This window comes from Bacillus rossius, chromosome 1 (assembly GCF_032445375.1).
Source record: "Bacillus rossius redtenbacheri isolate Brsri chromosome 1, Brsri_v3, whole genome shotgun sequence".
Classification (NCBI taxonomy): Eukaryota; Metazoa; Arthropoda; class Insecta; order Phasmatodea; family Bacillidae; genus Bacillus; species Bacillus rossius.
Genome location: NC_086330.1, coordinates 247,983,769 through 248,001,939, shown reverse-complemented (window position 1 = coordinate 248,001,939; position 18,171 = coordinate 247,983,769). Strand labels below are relative to the sequence as shown.

General features: G+C 41.6%; 1 protein-coding gene across 2 annotated transcripts in view; it reads right to left on the bottom strand.

The window, feature by feature from the left end:
• Positions 1 to 10,227, bottom strand: part of LOC134527443 (NHL repeat-containing protein 2) — an 81,778-nt gene extending 71,551 nt beyond the window's left edge. The window contains exons 1-2 of one of the 2 annotated variants that reach the window (XM_063360128.1): positions 9,964 to 10,227; positions 2,547 to 2,707 (exon numbers count right to left, since the gene is read on the bottom strand). In XM_063360128.1, coding sequence (XP_063216198.1) covers positions 2,547 to 2,707; positions 9,964 to 10,114 — 312 coding nt within the window. In that variant the 5' untranslated portion in view covers positions 10,115 to 10,227. The remainder of the gene's footprint in view (positions 1 to 2,546; positions 2,708 to 9,963) is intronic. The other variant, XM_063360129.1, reaches the window with a different exon arrangement.
• Between the last annotated feature and the right edge of the window lie 7,944 nt (positions 10,228 to 18,171).

Here is an 18,171-nt window from a genome sequence, read left to right as displayed (position 1 = left end):
CCCCGAGTCTGTTTCACCGGTGCCCCAACAGAACGCTGCTTTCAGAGCGCAACAAGTTACCTCTGATGCCCCTTAAATTAGGCTACCAGCCACCATTGTTATTTTTTTCTTTTGGTTGGTGAAGCGATCTCTCAACTGCAACCTCCAGCCAATCAGAGGCAAGTTCCCTCACTTCCTAAGCCTCGGGCCCCAAGCGCAAGTTTTAACTACATGCAGCCCAAAGAGACAATTGATTTTTCCTTTAGTCATCTCCATGGTTGTTTCTTTCCGGTGCTTCTCACCTGCGATCCCTTTCGCGCAACAGTCTCTCAGCGACTAGCTTAAGGGATGTGATCCCAGGGAGTCCGGGAGTGATCCCTATTTTATTTATTTTCTAGATTAATATTTGATTTAGTTATGATTACTAGGTAATCTTGTAGTAGGACTCACGCGTGGCTCCCACGAGCGCTAGTGCATCTTCATCATTCTACCCCCAGAATGGTAAGTGGGAAATTCTACTCCTATTCACCTATAGTTCACTTTCTACTTAACTTTTGCCCTGATTTAACAATCCCTGTTTCTTGTCACCTTTATTTTTATTCTTAACCACTGGACCTCCTTTTTCGTTTGTTTCCAGTGGGGTCCAAGAGATCGTCCCTGAGTTCGTTTTTTTTCTCCGGTCCATTGCTAAGTTCAGCTAAATTTACATCCTCTTCCTTCTTAAATGAACATGAATTCAATGCATATCTCCAGCCGGCCCACCTTTGAGCCATCACCTCTTCTCCTTGCCTCTAGTCACCGCCAGTGAACAGTCAACGATATCAGTTATTGTTAAATCAGAAATAGTTACCTAAATTGTTTATATTATTAAATTATTTTTGTTAATTTTTTGTGAAAGCTTGATTACGACATGTCTTGGTTGGTCAAAGGAAAATATTAAATTTGTATTTCAGGTAAAATTAATTATCTACTTGTAATCGTTAAGTTTTGATGGCCGAGGCCCCAGTAACTTTGCTCTCTATAATTTAGTAACTCTTGAAACTATCAAAAGAAAATTATGAAAACTATAATCAACAAATAAATTGTAGGATTCAAGTAAACGTCTTTGTTTTTAATTTCTTCATATAGGATCCATTTTCTACTTCCTCTTGAGAGAAATAAGTTTTCTTTATTTAAATGTTCATTCGCTTGTATACCTCTGAGTATACTGTAGTGTCATTCGCCCACTCAAAGCAGCTTCCAGGGCTTTTATAAAAAAAATTAAAATAAAGCTCCCTCTAACTACACAAGGACAGTAACAGCAATATAAATTACATTATTATTTAATAAATAATTAAAATTAATACATAATTAAACATTCAGTATATTTATTGATTTTCATTACTAATTAAAATTTATTTCAATTATTTTACTAAATTAAATACCTAATTAATTTTATACACAGGTATTTATTTATTTCACTGAAATTATAATTTACCAACCGTACTTGTAATATCACTCCAGTCCTTTTCATATTTTACTTCTATCAATTATTTTCATGCAAAATTAAAGTTAGTTTTTTACTACGTCAAGTAAGTATAACTTCTAATGTGCGTAAATAAGTACAAGCAACCATTTTTACTTTTTCATTCTTGTATGATAGGCAAAAATATTTTGCTTTGCAATTAAAATGAATTCCAGGTAGATGTAAACAGGACATGAATGACAATTAGTTGTTCTTCGCATTATAAACTCAGAAATCCTATTTACCGAGACTTGTGTGAAGCTACAAGTCTAGTGGGTGAAGTTTCACTGAACTCCATTATTGATAAAAAATTTACTTTCACTTTCCTGGATACATTCAACATTGAACTGCACACTATTACTCTGCATTTGATAATCAAAGAAGTTCGAGAAGGATATAATATATTAGTTGTATGATTTCAGTGTGGTTAGTTATTTTTCTGTAGAGACTGTATGTTATGTCTAAATAATTTGATAAAACACAATTGTTTGGCAATTAGAATCAGAACCAGTCCGTACTTTGCAACATATACTAGACACTAAACACATTAATCAAGTATCACATAACATGTACACATGCTCCCAGCATTTTCTGTATTCCGCATTCTCTATTCTATCTAGTAGCTGTAAAATATTTATTTACTGTGACCAAAAAATGAAGCTAGAAGTGTAGGGGAAGGAGGAATGAATAGTTGCATCGGGTTCTATGGGGCGTAGCCCCTGGATGTCACTTCTGTCAAATATTTATTTATTGTTAATTTAATATGTATTTATAAGTTTAGTGGGATGTGCATCAATTTTCTCATTTATTCTTACATGACTTATCTAATATCTTTGCGCAAACTTGAACAAACAGAAAAGACCAAAGGGATGATATTAACTAAAAAAAACTAATTAGTGTATTGCATAAAGTGACACAGTATTCAAGCAAATATTTATGTTTATGTATAAGTGCTAAGTGAACACATATTTTTGAAGTATTTTAAACATTTGAAGCATGTTAAACACTGTGCTGCACAATGGAAAGAAACACAACCCTGGATGAGAATGAACACACTGCTCACCACAACCAGACCGCAGTGGAAGAACTTGTCCTCCAAGCGTTTCAGGTGAGGCAAGATGTGCACGCAGTTGATGCAGCAATACGTGAAGAAGTCGAGAACCACAAGTTTTCCTTGCAAGTCCTCCAGAGACAAGGGCTTGTCCACATTGAACCACTCCACCCCTAAAAACAAACCAAACACATGAAGTTCTTTACGTAGCTTATCTAATGATCCTACAATATTTACATTTATGGAACTGTATTGCTATGGTATGCTTATTTGGCTACCCATAAATATTTTAACTATACCATTATGCTTATGATATGGATTCATAATGTTATCCAGTAGCAATCATGTTATGATTACTACATACAGTATGTTCTTGCAGTGTTACGCAGGTTGGTACTGCGTAACGAGGAAACTCGCCCCTGCGGGCTAGTGGGATACCACCCGCCATACACTGCACGGACTCGGCGCGCGAATTTCAATTGATGCGCGTTGGATAGCAGATCCTCGGGTCCACCCGTGCCGAATCGCCTTTGATCGGAGCACGTGGACGTGGTCGGAAGTTTCCGAGCCGCGTTTCCGATTCAGGATGTCCAGAATATTCCTCGCTGTTTTAGTATGGAGCGCAGCGAGTATATAAGCAGGCTGCTAGCACGAGTTCCACAGAGTCTTCTCTCAACCGGCTGCGTGAATAATGCGGTGACCACGACCCGCACCTGCGATCATCGACGCCGAAAGGCTGCCCGCTGAGGTCTTCAAGCTGCGCATGGATGCCGAAAAAGGCGGTAAGAGAGGCCGCAAATTATACAAGTCAGTTACGGACTTGGTAATAATTCAGTGGTAGCCCAGTAACAATTTGCAAGTTGGCACGGGACTTCGGAAGTAAAAAGTATGTGTCGGACTTTGCAGTAAAATGACCAAGGGGAACATAGAAAATTCCGCCGAGGGTCATGAAGTGGTTTGCGACTAGGAGCATAACAGAGTTCTGCTCAGCAATACTTTTAAAAAAAATATATATTCTCGTTCTATTAATACGGTGAAAATAAAAGGTGCTACTACTTGATTAAAACGTTAAGGGCGTAGTGCAGTGGCATTAGCGGGACTATCAGTCGTGGCGTATGAACATAAACAAGGAGGTAAATTTTTAATGAAAAACTGTTTTAAAATAATTTCAAGCAACAGCATGTTAGGTGATTTGTCTCTAATTCTCTGCACTAGTATAGTGTTCGTTTTATTACCAAATAGTGTGAATTAAGAGCCGGCGAAAATGTGCAAGTATCAGGGAATCAGCACGGCGGCAGAGGTAGAATAAAGAAATTCGCTCCGTCGATGGTTTCCGGTCCGACTGGGGTGATCAGGTCAAGGATCAACGGAAATAAAAAAACACTCGCCGCTATCACTTAAACGACACTGAAGATTTTAGCCAATTTTATTTGGGGAGAAGTGTTGAAATTTAAATTGTGTTAGAAATATCTCGTTCCTAAGTCTCTGGTACTGTTAAAACAATGTCTAATTTTGATCTGTAAGTGAAGGTTTAAGTATTTTGTATTAAAAGGAATTTGTAATTATAACTAAAAGAAAAGGGTCCAGTTAGAATTATTTATTGAGGAATAATTCGTGTGGTTATGAGAAAATGTTTAAAAAGTAGTGAATGGTACGTAATTTTGTATAAATTTATTTCAGGTGTTTTGTTGGTAATCGCTGGAACATGAATTGTAGCAGTAATGTGTAACAGCCAACATAATAAGAAAATTTATATTAATGTATGAGGATTATATGTGTTTGTATAAAGTGTGAATAAATCTCTGTACATGCCGTACTAAATATGTGTTATACATTGCTCTGTGTTTCCTTAAGCTCTTGTTGCCATTCTAATTTCCAACGACTAGGTAACAGCAGAGAATAGGAGATAGAAAGTTACATGTTTACAATGAGCGTGATTTCGCCCGTCGTGAGCACGTGTTCGCATGGCCCTGTGTTTGAAGCATGTCCGCGAGCGGACATGCTTAGGATGTAAGGTATTTCTACAAGTCACCAGTGGTAAAATAAGAGGTTTTGGTTGGATAGCATTTAAAAAAAGTTGTTTCATTAGAAAAATACAATAAAGTAGTAATTAATTCAAAAGGTGAATTAACCAACAAATAAAACATTCAGAATTTACAATTCTGTGCTATTTTCCTGAAGTAGGCCTAGTTTGTGATATTACAGGAAGTGTTTTACCTGTATATGATTTAAATTTTTATTGGATTATTTATGTTATTCAAACATTTTCACTATATTGATGTCCATAAATGATTTAAACGCATCATTTGTCTCATTGGAATTAAAGTGAGTTACAATTGGTACCTAATGGTAAGTAATAAAGAAATTAACATTAAAAATTCATAAAATAAAGTGTTTTTAGGTGGATTGTATTCTTGGAATATTTTTTGTTTTGCTGTGTAGTAACTCTGAAAAAAGTTGAGTTTTTTATGTAAATTATGTGTTTTAAATTGCTATTAACTGTGTAGTTTTTCCTGGAATGGTCATTTTTCCATGAAAGCTTAGTTTTTCAGATAGCCTAGGTGCTTGTAGGTCTGAGTGTTACAGCTACAGTGAAAGATTAACTAGGTTAGGTGAGCTACTACAGTTAAAATTGTGTAAAAACTTACGAATTACTCATTTCTGTTAAAATGTTTTTTTTTTTTTTTAATTTCTACTGGATTCTGAAAACCACAGTAGTTGTAAAGAGGGTATATTGCTAGAGTAATTGCTCTTCTAAATAAATAAATAAATATAAAATTCTAAAAATGGTAGTTTTAAGTTCCTCTCATTCTACTTGATGATTCTGTTTAATGGCATTGCAATAATATTTCAAGTATTTTACAAATAGTTGACAGTTTTGAACAGTTTGTTAGGGTTATGTTATTTCCATTTATTTATTTATTTATTTATTTATTTATCGGTAATATGCATACCGACTATTCATTAACTGTAAAATCATTACTGCTTGGTCCAGTATGTGCGCCTGCAGAACCAACAAGGATACACCATTTAGATTTCAAACTACCAAATTTTGAAAACCCTAATTTTACATCTGGATATTCCAATCAAAAATAACAATAGATTTCTCTCAAGTTACAAAAGTTAAATCTTTTTTGCATGTAAACATTTTTTTTAACACTTAATGTTTCACCCCAGGTAACACTCTTGAACTTTCATCGTTTTGATAAAAGTCTGCTACTATTTTAATTTTATTTTCAGAAAGTGTTTTATCTTATTTTGATCAGAAATTGCTGAAATACTATTTTCACATTTCAGCTTTCTAGATTGTCGCACCATGAATTCACTCGCATTGAATTCCTTCATCACTTTTTCTTTGCTCAAATATTCTGGAGCTGTCAAAATCTGGATTTTTTGAGACCTACCAACAGATAATATCTTTTCTTTCAAAAGAGAAATCATCACATCAAAATCCTGTTCCTTTTAACCATACTTGTATCTTCTTCCTCCTCATCAGAACTTGATGCATCATAATCTAGTTCTTTGAAAGTTTTTCTTTTCACAGCCTTAGTTATATTATCAACTTTTCTTTTATAATAAGTCTTTACTATGTGGTGACAAGTGAAGCTTTATTGGAGTTAAACCCTAAACCTTCTAAAGCAGTGTTTGTTTATGAAAGGGATATGTATATTTCTTGATTCTAATAAATATAATTTTCATCAGTTTATTATTACTTCATTCTCAAAGATTTTAACTTTTATTTTATCTTTATACAAGTTACAACATATTTTGTTATCAATTGTTTTGAAAAGCTTACAATTACACTTCTCAACAATTTAATAGGCTTTTAGTGTTTTTCTAACAGGTCTACATATTTTGTTTGATACTTTTCAATAATGTTTAAAAAGTAGCTGTAATGAGAACTGAATTACAGATGTTATAAGAATAGTAATAGAATAAATTGTGCCAATTTTAAGCAAAATCTGATGTTAGTATTAAATTATTTTTTATTGCAAGTGATTCGACATGGAATGACTTTGGAACAAGCAGTATTCAAAATAAACATTTTCAAAATTCTTATTTTTAAAGAATAGCACCTAATTAAGGAAATTACCCTAAATATTACAAAGATACGTATTCAAACAATGTTTTCACTTTATGCTGTTGGTTTAATCTCATTTAGTAATTCTATAATTGCAAAGAAACTTGTGAAATCAAGTTTATTATTTTTATTATTATTAATTTTTATTTTGCTGTATTATGTTAACTACATATTTTCTATTACTTTAATTGACATCTTTCAAGTACTATTTGTTTAATGGATGGAGGAAAATTATGGCTCTCATCTTTCTACATAAACCCTTTAATATATAAAAACTATAGAAAATTTAAAAAATGGACAAAAGGTATAGGTATTAAAATACTGTAAAATAGCACAGGCATTTGAATAATTGTCTAGATTACTAGGTATCTTCTACATAAAAAAAAAAAAGAAATTTCAAATGTGTTACATATTTCAGATCTACTAACCACTGTGGTGATTGTATTGCACTAATTAAAAATTGTAAATGATATATATGTATGAATGCAAACTTGTATTGTTTTTATTCTAAGTATTTTGACCCATGTAGTGGAATGAAGACAAGAATCGAGAAATTTAATTTGCTGATTACATATAATTTTGTATGTTGATTACTATGCAAAAACATTAATTAGAAGGGAGCAGACATATATGGTATGTAGTTTGTAGAGGATTTGTTGGTTTTTACTGTTGTTTTTTCTGATGAAAGCATGAATGGTGTTTCTGTGAGTGGCATAATATGGGACAGAATGTACCTCAGGTGGTCTGTGAATTCCTCATTATGTTGGGTATCTTGCAGAGTTAAGCCATGGCTGGCCAAACCCCTCCTAGCACATGATGCATGTTCCCATTCTTGCATGGCTGAAATCATGCATGATTAGAGCCTATAGGCTTCGGCCTGAGACGCACTTAGAGTCTTTCCTACCTAGACCCCTTCCAAACACTCTTGGTTTTAAATTAGGTTAGGAAAAAATATCATCAGATCTCATTCTGATGTTAGATTTCATCAAATAATAACTATGATTGACGTCGACCCAAGTGTCTCCCCTGCTCATAAAGACCGCTATGCTGCGCCAACCCCTGCCCATGCAGTGTGTTAAGTGCTATTGTGTTTATGTGTATAATAAAAACATTACGACAGAACAACAAGAACATACCTATATGTAATAAACTTAAGTGTTACTTATGTAATATTTTGTTTGTGGTAATAATTATATGTTTTTCATAAATATGTCAAATATTTACATAACATTGTCCACCGGGCGACAAATCCGAGGCCAACACCCGGAATCACTCCGAGCGCTGCGCGTGTCGCGGAGTGGGGGAAGGATGGGCGAGAGAAGGGCGACGCGCGCGGAGAGGGGCAGTGGGCATCTGGCGACGGGACGAGGTGGACGTGCGCGGAGGCCCGGGTCGGAGAGCAGCGACTGGTGAGATCAAGCGTGAGAAGTGGGGAGTTCAGGACTACGTGTGACACATCGCGAAAACATAATTGTAATTATTCACATTTGTAAATACCATTGGGCGCGTCACCACAGCAGCGAGACAGACTTAGCGCCTCAGTCACCAACTTCTGTTACCGGTGCCGGTAACTTTCTTCATTGTTTAGTTAGCTTCTTTTTAATTAATCTGTTTAATTAGAAAATATTCATTTTTATTGGTTTTGGCCATTTTTGTTGAAGTAATTTCGTTAGGATGCTAAAATGAAACTGAAATCGTTTGCTAAATGGACGCCAAGTGTTGAGTGGGTATTGGGTGCTCCGAGCAGCAATCCCGAGGACGGTCGAAGATGCACGACGATGACGTGGCGGAGTGACGCGCAGAGCTGTGGCGCACGAGCCTGTGAGACGAGACTTGTGAGCCAGCAACGATGACAGTGACATGGGCCGGCGGCCGCAGGTGTGGCGGCGACCGCGACCCGTGTGGACGACCAGCTGGGGCCCAGTCAACGCATATAAAGTAAGGAGTCGACGCACAAACACCTTGTTGCCAGAATAGGCGAAATGCGGGCCCGTGTCTTACTAGTTTTTGAACTGGACCTACTTTCTTTTGGATGCTTTTTACGAGAGGTGCAACATTACCCACTTAGGCCGTGATTGCTCCAGACAGACAGCAGGCAAACGAGTTCATGCATAATACCGTAAAAGTGCACGCACAGGAACTATAGACACTCAAGGACCTTTCATGTAATATTTTGTTTTGCCAATCAAGTGAATTAAATGTAAATGTAATTATTGACTTATAGTTTAATGTTCTTAGGAGTTAGTTTGAATCACGCTACTCAGTAACAGCCATGAGAAAATTAAAGAACTTGAATCCTGCTCTAACATTGTTTGTTTTTAAAGCATCTCACACTTGCGGAATGAAAAGGGGAACTATATTTTGTACACTCACGTGCGGTGGGATCGTGCCACCCGCGCGAAGTTTGACCCTCCTTGGGGCAAGTGTGTGAGGACAGATTGTTGACCGCGGTGTTGCTGGAGTAAAGCAACAGGGCGGAAACACTTCTTAACGTAACTTCATCACGGCTATCAACGAGAGAGGGCAATAGCTAGTCTATCGTACGAACGTATCACGAGACCAAGGGGGGCAGCCTGCACTAGGCGCCTGCCCACCGAAACACGTGCAGCCGAGCCTCACTCCGCGGAGGGACGGGTGTTGTGCCTCAGGTAGCCCCATGTAAAGAGACTGTGTGAGGGATTAATTAAACAAGCTGTACCCGAACTGGCAAACTTTTATTTGTAGTGTGGATAGGAGTGTTTTCCCCCCACCACAAGGCCTGAACCCTGACCTTAGTACTGAGCGCAGACCAGCATTGCATGGGGGGTGATATCCGCGACTACGACATGATGAACATAATTTTCTTCTCATATCAAAGAAGATGTACATGCTTTCAACACAGGTGAGTGTTCGCCATTTATTGAAGTTTTGATGTTATTCATTAAATGGGATACCCACATTGCGTGCATTTAATCTTAATGGAATGACTGTGTACACATTGATTATGTGGTACATGAGGCTTACTGTTTTAATTTAGAACATTGAAAATCCTGTGCACTTGACACTGGTGGCATGATATTGCAGGAAAGTTGATAGTGGAAAATACTTATTGGTATTAAAAAGTGTGATATCCAGTTTGAAAATGTATAAATATTAATGCCATGTTATTTTATTTGCTGTAATGTTTTCGCTATAGTGATTTATAACATTTTCCAATACATATTTTTCTCGCTTTTAATGGCTTTTAGACTATAATATCGCTCGATTTAAATGCCCTGCCCACTAGCAATTTTCTCACTCCAGTTGCATTTTCGGAATTATTTTATCTCCATTATAACCCGCCCGAAGAGAAAATTAAGAGCCATTTACCAGTAGGAAAATCGTCAACTACGAACTTCCTTGAGAGGCACAATTTAATGTGATTTTCAATCGCTTCGTTAGATTTATTTTCATCTTGCACACCACTTATAGCTTCACGAAGGTTTTCACATGCAGCTGAGATAAATTCTACAAGAGACATTATGACGTTTGTATTGACAATCTACACTAAACAATGACCAAAAGTTTAACCAAATGAAAACATTCAAACCATAAACCAAAGAATAAAAACACCTAAACAAATGATTTTTTTGTTGCTTGCTTCCGTAGAGTAAATTTTGTTTTACTCGCAGTCACTTCTCCCTAGGATATGTGATAAGGTGGGTTTACGATTGAAAATAAAGAATTAAGACTTAAGACATAGTCGTGTACTTACCATATGACTCTATTTAAACTAGTAGAATGGTTTATGATTGTCGTGTGTGTATTTTGACGGGTCGTGTTCGAACCATATGATGACTTAAGACTTAACAGAAATGGTTATATTTTATATTTTTCGTTAAGACTTAAGGAAAGCGAATAATCATAACAAACTGGAACCTTTCAACCGGAAGTTTATGTCTTATTATTGGACCGAGCGAGGCAGTATTTTGGGTTAGAATTCGTATATTTGTCATTTGTAATCATCATCCATTTCGAAAAATAGATATTCCATTTGTCAATAACTTATTTCAAATCTGCTTCTCCGTTTCGAACAATGGCCGACCATGTGTTTTGTGCTGTGATTGGGTAGAATTAATGACTTCTATGTCAATCATAAAATGGAAAATGTAGTTTTGACTTAATCGTGTGCTCGATGTTAAGTTATAATTCTTAAGGAAATCAATCGTAAACCCAGCTTTAATTACATCATAGCACGTAACCAAGTTTATACGACAATACCTAATTCAGTAGTTTATCCCGTGTTCCTTATGACATGATCCATTTCAATGATCCTGTTGTACTCGATACTTGATTTATTTTTGTTTAATTTAGTATGTTGATAGATCATGAAAATATCTTAACTCGAGTATCACAAGAAAAAATAATTATGACAGGTCTCATGGAAATTCTTTCATTTGTAACATTTTATAATTTTAAGACCATAAAAGAATTTTACATCACAAGTTCTTATGTCCATGATCTTCCGATGTAATTAATTAAAACAACAATTTTAATTTATCACAGAATCAATCTATCATGCCATTAGGATGAAGGGATTAACTTGGATACAATATACGGGACTTTTACTAGAGTTGTGAGAATTATAATAAATTTAACCTAGGCAACGACCAAGAGCTATATAGGTACGTCCCTCCGCCTATGGTTCCTAATTCCCTGTGGTGAACTGTCCTGATTTGCCCGTGTAGCTCTTGTCGGTGAGGGAGTGAGTTCAGGCCAACGTGGCAGGACCGGAAAGTAAGAGACCAGGAGGGAACTTTGCGTATGTGGAAGGAATGGTAGATGGTAACAAGGATAATACAATGCTGTCCGTTTTCACGATCTCCTTTATTCCGTGAAGACTCCTGTCGCAGCCTGGCCGGCACGTCGCGAAACGAGTATCCTCCTCTGCCGCGACCCGGACTCCCGGAAACAAACACTTGGAGACAAGATGAGAACCGGCGTAAAAGCGAATGCGGTCGCGTAGCGAATCGTACCTGTTACGAAAAGTTCAGCAGTGCTTCGTAGCACGTACGCGGCTCGTGACGTATGCATAGACGACTCTATAACGATATATACAGATTAAGAGAGTAGGAAGGTCCAGACATGCAAGGCGTGCATCTCGAGCGGAGTGAGTTTCGAAGTTACGAAGACGCGATCTTGTTAACGAGGCTTATCGCGAGGAATCCTGTCACAGCCTGGACGACCACGTCGGTAGACGAACGTTTCATCCATGCTGCGACCCGGACACCGTGCTACTTCTCACGGAGCGGAGCGAAGCAGGTCCGCCCCATGCGACTCTCAGTAGGCAACTGACTGATACTCCGCGCTCCGCCGCTCGCCCGCGCGGGCTGCGGAGGGGAGGAAGGGGAAACGGGCCGGTGGGGAAGACGTGACTTGCGCAGCGGGCCAGGCTTGCCAATCTACATGATAATGACACAGCACTTGAATGAGTTAAAGCATTAGTACAACGACATGAAAAGTAATTAATTAATGAAATGCAAACACAAATGAATTAACTAAAAAGTAAAAATGTGCATACAAAACATAACTATATTCAACATCCTGACGTCCCCTGACGTACCAGGGCGCACACTGGTGCGTCCCTGCTCGTAGCATTGCACTTAAGTTGCACTAGTAATGCAAGAGAAGACGTTAACGAGGCATAACGGCCTGAAGGAGCCGAGGAGACACTTGGGTCGACGTCAAATGTCCCCCCTCTGACGAGGCCGTTATGTCCGTCAATGCCTCTCATTTACTCGCATGGACGTGATACACTGGGCCGTTGCACTGGAGCACTAACCTGGTGAGTCCGGCGTCCTCGTGGTGTCAGTGCAGACCGTACCTGTCACCATGGGGCCGGCCGAGATGGGCGTCGGCGGCAGCATCGCGGCATCCAAGGTGGCCCGCGTGATGAGCGGAAGGGGCGTGGCACCTTCAGTGGCTCTCATGGCAGGCGGCGGCATCGCTTCCAAGGTGGCCCACGTGACGGGCAGAAGGGGCGTAGCACCTTCAGCAGCGCACACGTCAGCAGGCGGTGTCACTTCCAAGGTGGCCCGCGTGACGAGCGGAAGGGGCGTGGCACCTTCAGCGGCGCGCTCGGCAGCAGGCGGCGTCACTTCCAAGGTGGCCCACGTGACGAGCGAAAGGGGCATGGCACCTTCAGCGGCGCGCGCGTCAGCAGGCTGCATCGCTTCCAAGGTGGCACGCGTGGTGGGCGGAAGGGTCGTGGCACCTTCAGCGGCGCGCTCGGCAGCAGGCGGCGTCGCTTCCAAGGTGGCTCGCGGGGCAGCAGTGGTGGCATGCCCTTGGTATCGTGCGGTTGTGGCACGCCCTTGACGTGTGTGGTGAGTGGTGTTGTCACATCGTTGTTGACGTACGTGACGAGCAGTTGTGGCACGCCCTCGACGTGCGTGACGAGCGGTTGTGGCACGTCCTCGTCGAAATGCGTGACGGGCGGTTGTGGCACACCCTCGTCGATGTGCGTGACGGGTAGTTGTATCATGCCCTCGTCGACGTGCGTGACGAGCGGTTGTGGCATGCCCTCGCTGACGTGCGTGATGGGCAGTTGTGGCACGCCCTCATTGACGTGCGTGCAGATCGGTTGTAGCATGCTCTCGTTGACATGCGTGCAGAGCGGTTGTGGCACGCCCTCATTGATGTGCGTGACGGGCAGTTGTGGCACACCCTCGTTGACGTGCTTGCAGAGCGGTTGTGGCACGTTCTTGTTGATGTGCGTGCAGAGATGTTGTGGCACGTGCTCGTTGACGTGCGTGCAGAGCGGTTGTGGCATGCTTTCATTGATGTGCATGCAGAGCGGTTGTGGCACTCCCTCATTGACGTGCGTGCAGAGCGGTTATGGCAGCACGGTCGGTTCGCACCCCGTAGGCCCCTCGTGAGCCCCTACGGCAGTTGGGGGCGGCGTCGTCAGTAGCGGCATGTCTGAGTTGGCCTGCCGTATCCTCCCAGATGCCACGTACCAGTCGTACCACAGGGGCTGGACAGGTGCGGCTTCCTCCGTCTGCAGCGATGTCCTTCCGCTCGGCGTTTCCATCCCATATGGCGGGGGCGGTGTTGGAGGTGGTGTCGGAGGCGGCGTCGGTTGCAGTGACATCGGGAGTATCGTCGGCTAACACAGCGTGTCGGCATCCGCCCAGTGTGACCACTCGATCCTCGTGGTCGTGACACTTGCGGCAACACCCACACACAGCTTCACTCGGCACTGGTCACACGTAAAGCCGGACATCCATTCCTCTTCTCGTGCGACCAGATGTGAACACTCCTTTTGCCATAGATTCCCGCACGTCTCGCAGATCTGCCCATCAGATGTCTCGCCGGGTCATGAATCTGCACCGCACATTGTCATACCATAAGCCCGGTATTCGAAGCAAAATCCACACTCATAATTTGCGAAGTGCTCCCAGCTCTCGCTGGGCTCTGGAAAGTCCGCTTCCGCCCAGGTCTCGTACGCTTCCTGGAAATCGTCAATGCTTATCAGGAGTGTCTGGCTGATCGGTAATACAGTATGCGTCTTCCCGCAGCGTTATCTTGCACTCGATGATCCTTGCTGCGTCGCGGTCTCAGGTTCGTGGCGCTCCCACGTCGTGTTATCTTGCGCCGAATGTCTCCAGTTCGCGACGTTACTGCGCCGCGTAATCTCTCGCCGACGTCTTGGGTTCCCGTCGCTCCCATGTCGTGCTGTCTCTCGCCGACGTCTCAGGTTCGCGCCTTCCCGCGCCGCGTAATCTCTCGCCGGCACGCTGGCGCGACATCTCGGGTTCACGTCGCTCTCACGCCGTGCGGCCGCACCTGCCTCTGTCCTGTCTGCGTGCGCTTACGTGCGTTCGCGTGCGCTTATGTGCGTTCGTGTGTGTTTACAGCCACACTTGTTGGGCGCCATATGACGTCCCTCGACCTATGGTCCCTAATTTCCTGAGGTGAACTGTCCTGATTTGCCCATGCAGCTCTCGTCGGTGAGAAAGTGAGTTCAGGCCTACGTGGCCGGGACCGGAAAATACGGGACCTGGAGGGAACGTTACGTAGGTAAGAGGAACGGTAGATGGCAGCAAGGATAACACGATGGTGTACGTTTTCACGAGCCCCTCTTATTCTGTAAAGAATCCTGCTGCAGCCTGGCCAGCACGTCGCGGAACGAGCGTCCTCCCTGCCGCTACCCGGACTCCCGGAAATAAGTCTTGGCCACAAGATGCGACCCGAAATGACAGAGAAGGTAACTCCATAGCGAATCGTACCGGTTACGAAAGTTCAGCAGTGCTACGCAGCACGTGCGCGACATGTCACGTAAGCGGCAAAGGTCCAGTAAATACACGTGATGACCGAGAGAGTCCGGTGGTTCGAAGAGGCACATACACGGCCTATGAGGTATGAAATCAAAATCCCGAAACGATACGTAAAAACTGAGAAAAGTCCAGCTGTACAACGAATACTGATATAGAGCAGCTCGGCTGCAGAGGCAGTCCCGTGACGTTTTCACTGACTGTTAACTCAGAGCTAAGAAACCGTCTCCCAAGTGGAGCGGAGCGAGCGCACGTCTGCTCGTCTCCGCGTCTGGTTCGCCACTGCCCTCCTCCGCCCGCTAGCGAGCCATGGCCCTTGGGCCGCGGAGGAGGGGAGGGGAAATCGGCCGGCGTGGGAGAGGCCTGCCTCGCGGTGCGCCAGACTGCGATAACATGACTAACATAGCACTCGAATGAATTAAAGAATTATTACAACGATATAAAAAGTAATTAGTTAATGAAATGCAAACACAAATGAATCATTTAATAAGTTGCAGATTAAAGACAAACGAAGTATTTACACAACATTTACATACACTATTCCAGACGTGAGAGTTATATATAATTGTGGAGGCTCGTGGTTATTTAAAATGTGTTTACAAAACATAACTATTCACAACACCCCTGACGTCCGCTGACGTACCAGGGTGCACGCGGGTGCGTCCCTGCTCATAGCACTTCACAGCCGGTGCACTAGGGGAAACATACCTCCCTTAGGCCCACGTCGGCGGACAGGTACGGCCTCTGTATCTAGGAGGGCACGACGACTGTCGTCAAAAGACTACTCATCACCCTGCTTTCAGTGACATTTACTGGTGTAATATAATTCAAGGGACAGAAACATAGAGGTGTTTTGACAGTTTGGTAGGCAAAACACAGCAGTAACAGTGTTGTTTCTTATGGGAATAAGCTTTAAGAGCCATATTCCAAGACACAAAAATAAGGGTTTAGGTGTTGAATATGCAATACCTGTACCCTAACTATATTCCAAGTGCACGATAGGACACGGCCAGTCCCTTATTTTTAGGGCACTGATTTTTGTGTCCTATCTGTTGCCGATTTGATCCATAACTGTATATATATTTTTTTTCCCTTTTAATGAACTTTAACAGAACTTTTACGATTACAATTTCCCCCCCTAATATCTTAAAAAACAGCAAACATTTGACGTCGTCCGACCGAAGGCCACCCTAAAGCCCAACCTGCAACTGCCAGTATCCGACCCCACTAACGGAATGGGCCCATAGCCATGGCCCACCCGAGTCAGGCGAGCGCCGCAGAACATAGGTATAATCAACGCCCACAACTTAATCGGTAAGACAACCCGAGTCCCGTACATTGTAAATTCAAAACACATTAAAGAATACAGCAATTTAATTAACAACCCCATGTAAGGGAAGTGCGACGTAGGAGTGCCCGGGTCACTCACGTGTGGTTTTTGACGTGACAATGTCTAATAAATCGATGAATGCGGGCTGCACGCACGAAAAATTGTCCCACTACAGATGTTCCACTACAGATCTCCCACTACGGATGTCCCACTTACGCATGCGTGGCATCTCTCTGGTATGTTGCGGACGGTACAGAGAACTCGGCCGGCACGTGGTGGCAAACCAAGGTTATTGTTGTGCACCGCGCCACGGGAGTATATTCGCAAGGAAATGGCGTTCTTACAAGTACGCATTATTTTAATTACTAGTGTAAATCAGTATATTTAAACAGTTTTGAATGAGTATTGTTTTAGCTGTGTAACTAAATATTTATTGCTGGTGTGATACTTTTCACGCTTTAGTTTGACATTGGTAATTATTTGTCATAAGTTATTATTTGATCAACTAAATTACATACCATACTATAGTTATGAGCCCACGAGCATGTAAATATTTCGTGTCCAACAGAGAATGTGCTAGTTAAAAGAAATTCAAACAAATATCGTGCATGGAATATTGATAATTTATACCATCTGAAACAATTTTCTCAATATGGGGTCGTGACCGTGAGGTTAGAATGGCTGACTTACAATCCAAAGATTGTCGGTTCGAATCCCAGCAGCTGCGAATTTTTTTTGTACTTGTAAAAATAAATACGGCGCACACAACATTTCAAAAGTAATAAATATATTTGAATTAATTAATGCAAATAAAAGTAAATTTTATAATTAAATTGTAGATTTCATTTCACTCTTCATTTGTATCCATACAAAATAGTGATAATACAATAAAAATGATACAAGTTTTTCATAAAAGTATGCAGAGGTAGATTTTATCATTCAAAAGATAGAAAAATTTATAAAAAAATTCTTCCTCAAAGAATATAATATTTTTAATGCCTAAATGGTTTGGTTGCAAAAACCTATTACGGCTCAGTCTCAGGCCGAATATGATATTTCCTTTTCTTCTGGATCAATAATTTCATTAATGTTTTGTTATTACGTTGTCACGTTAAACTATCGTCCGTAAACCGACTTTACAGACAACCAATTTTTTTTTAGTAAAACAGTTGTGAGTGCTCCCCTTGCGGCCTTCAGCCTGATTTCAATAACATAGTATGTGACTTAATTAAAACTGCTCCAAATTATCATTTATCATTCACCACTGGAGCAGTCATCAAGCGACGAACAGTCTCCAGTGTGTGTGTGTGTATGGGTATGTGTATATATATATATATAGTTAACTATTAAGTTTTATTGTGTGAATTTAGAGCCACTTATATTTTGTTATTAATATAATTTTTTACGAATAACGGAACTTTAGAAACTCTGTTGCGACAGGATGCTCACCCCTCCCCTAGCGCCAGGGCCAGACGCCAGTAACGAGTGATTCACGGACCGGGACGGACGTACGTCCCACGGGGAGCCATCATCATTTGTCTTCACTAAACTTCCTTCTGGTAACTATAGTCAAACTTCGAAACCTTTTTTAATTACTCCCCGTGTGCGCCTGGTCCTTTTCCGGTGTAGGGCCTATCCCAGCCGCGTAAACATAACACGCCCCACACAATGCATTACGCGGGGCAGTGCAATATACGGTGACGTCGTCTGGCCGACGACCACCCCAGAGCCCGACCTGCACCCGCCAGTATACGCTCCCGCTAACGGAACACACCCCTGGCCATGGCCCACCCGAGTCAGGCGACCCGAACAGCAATTAAAGACAAAGCCGCGGAAACCTGAGTAGACAAGAGAAGAACCGTACCCATTCCTCCTGAAACATTAAATGAGGATTTTAGCGACAATAAAATCTCTTCCAGACACACCCGTTTG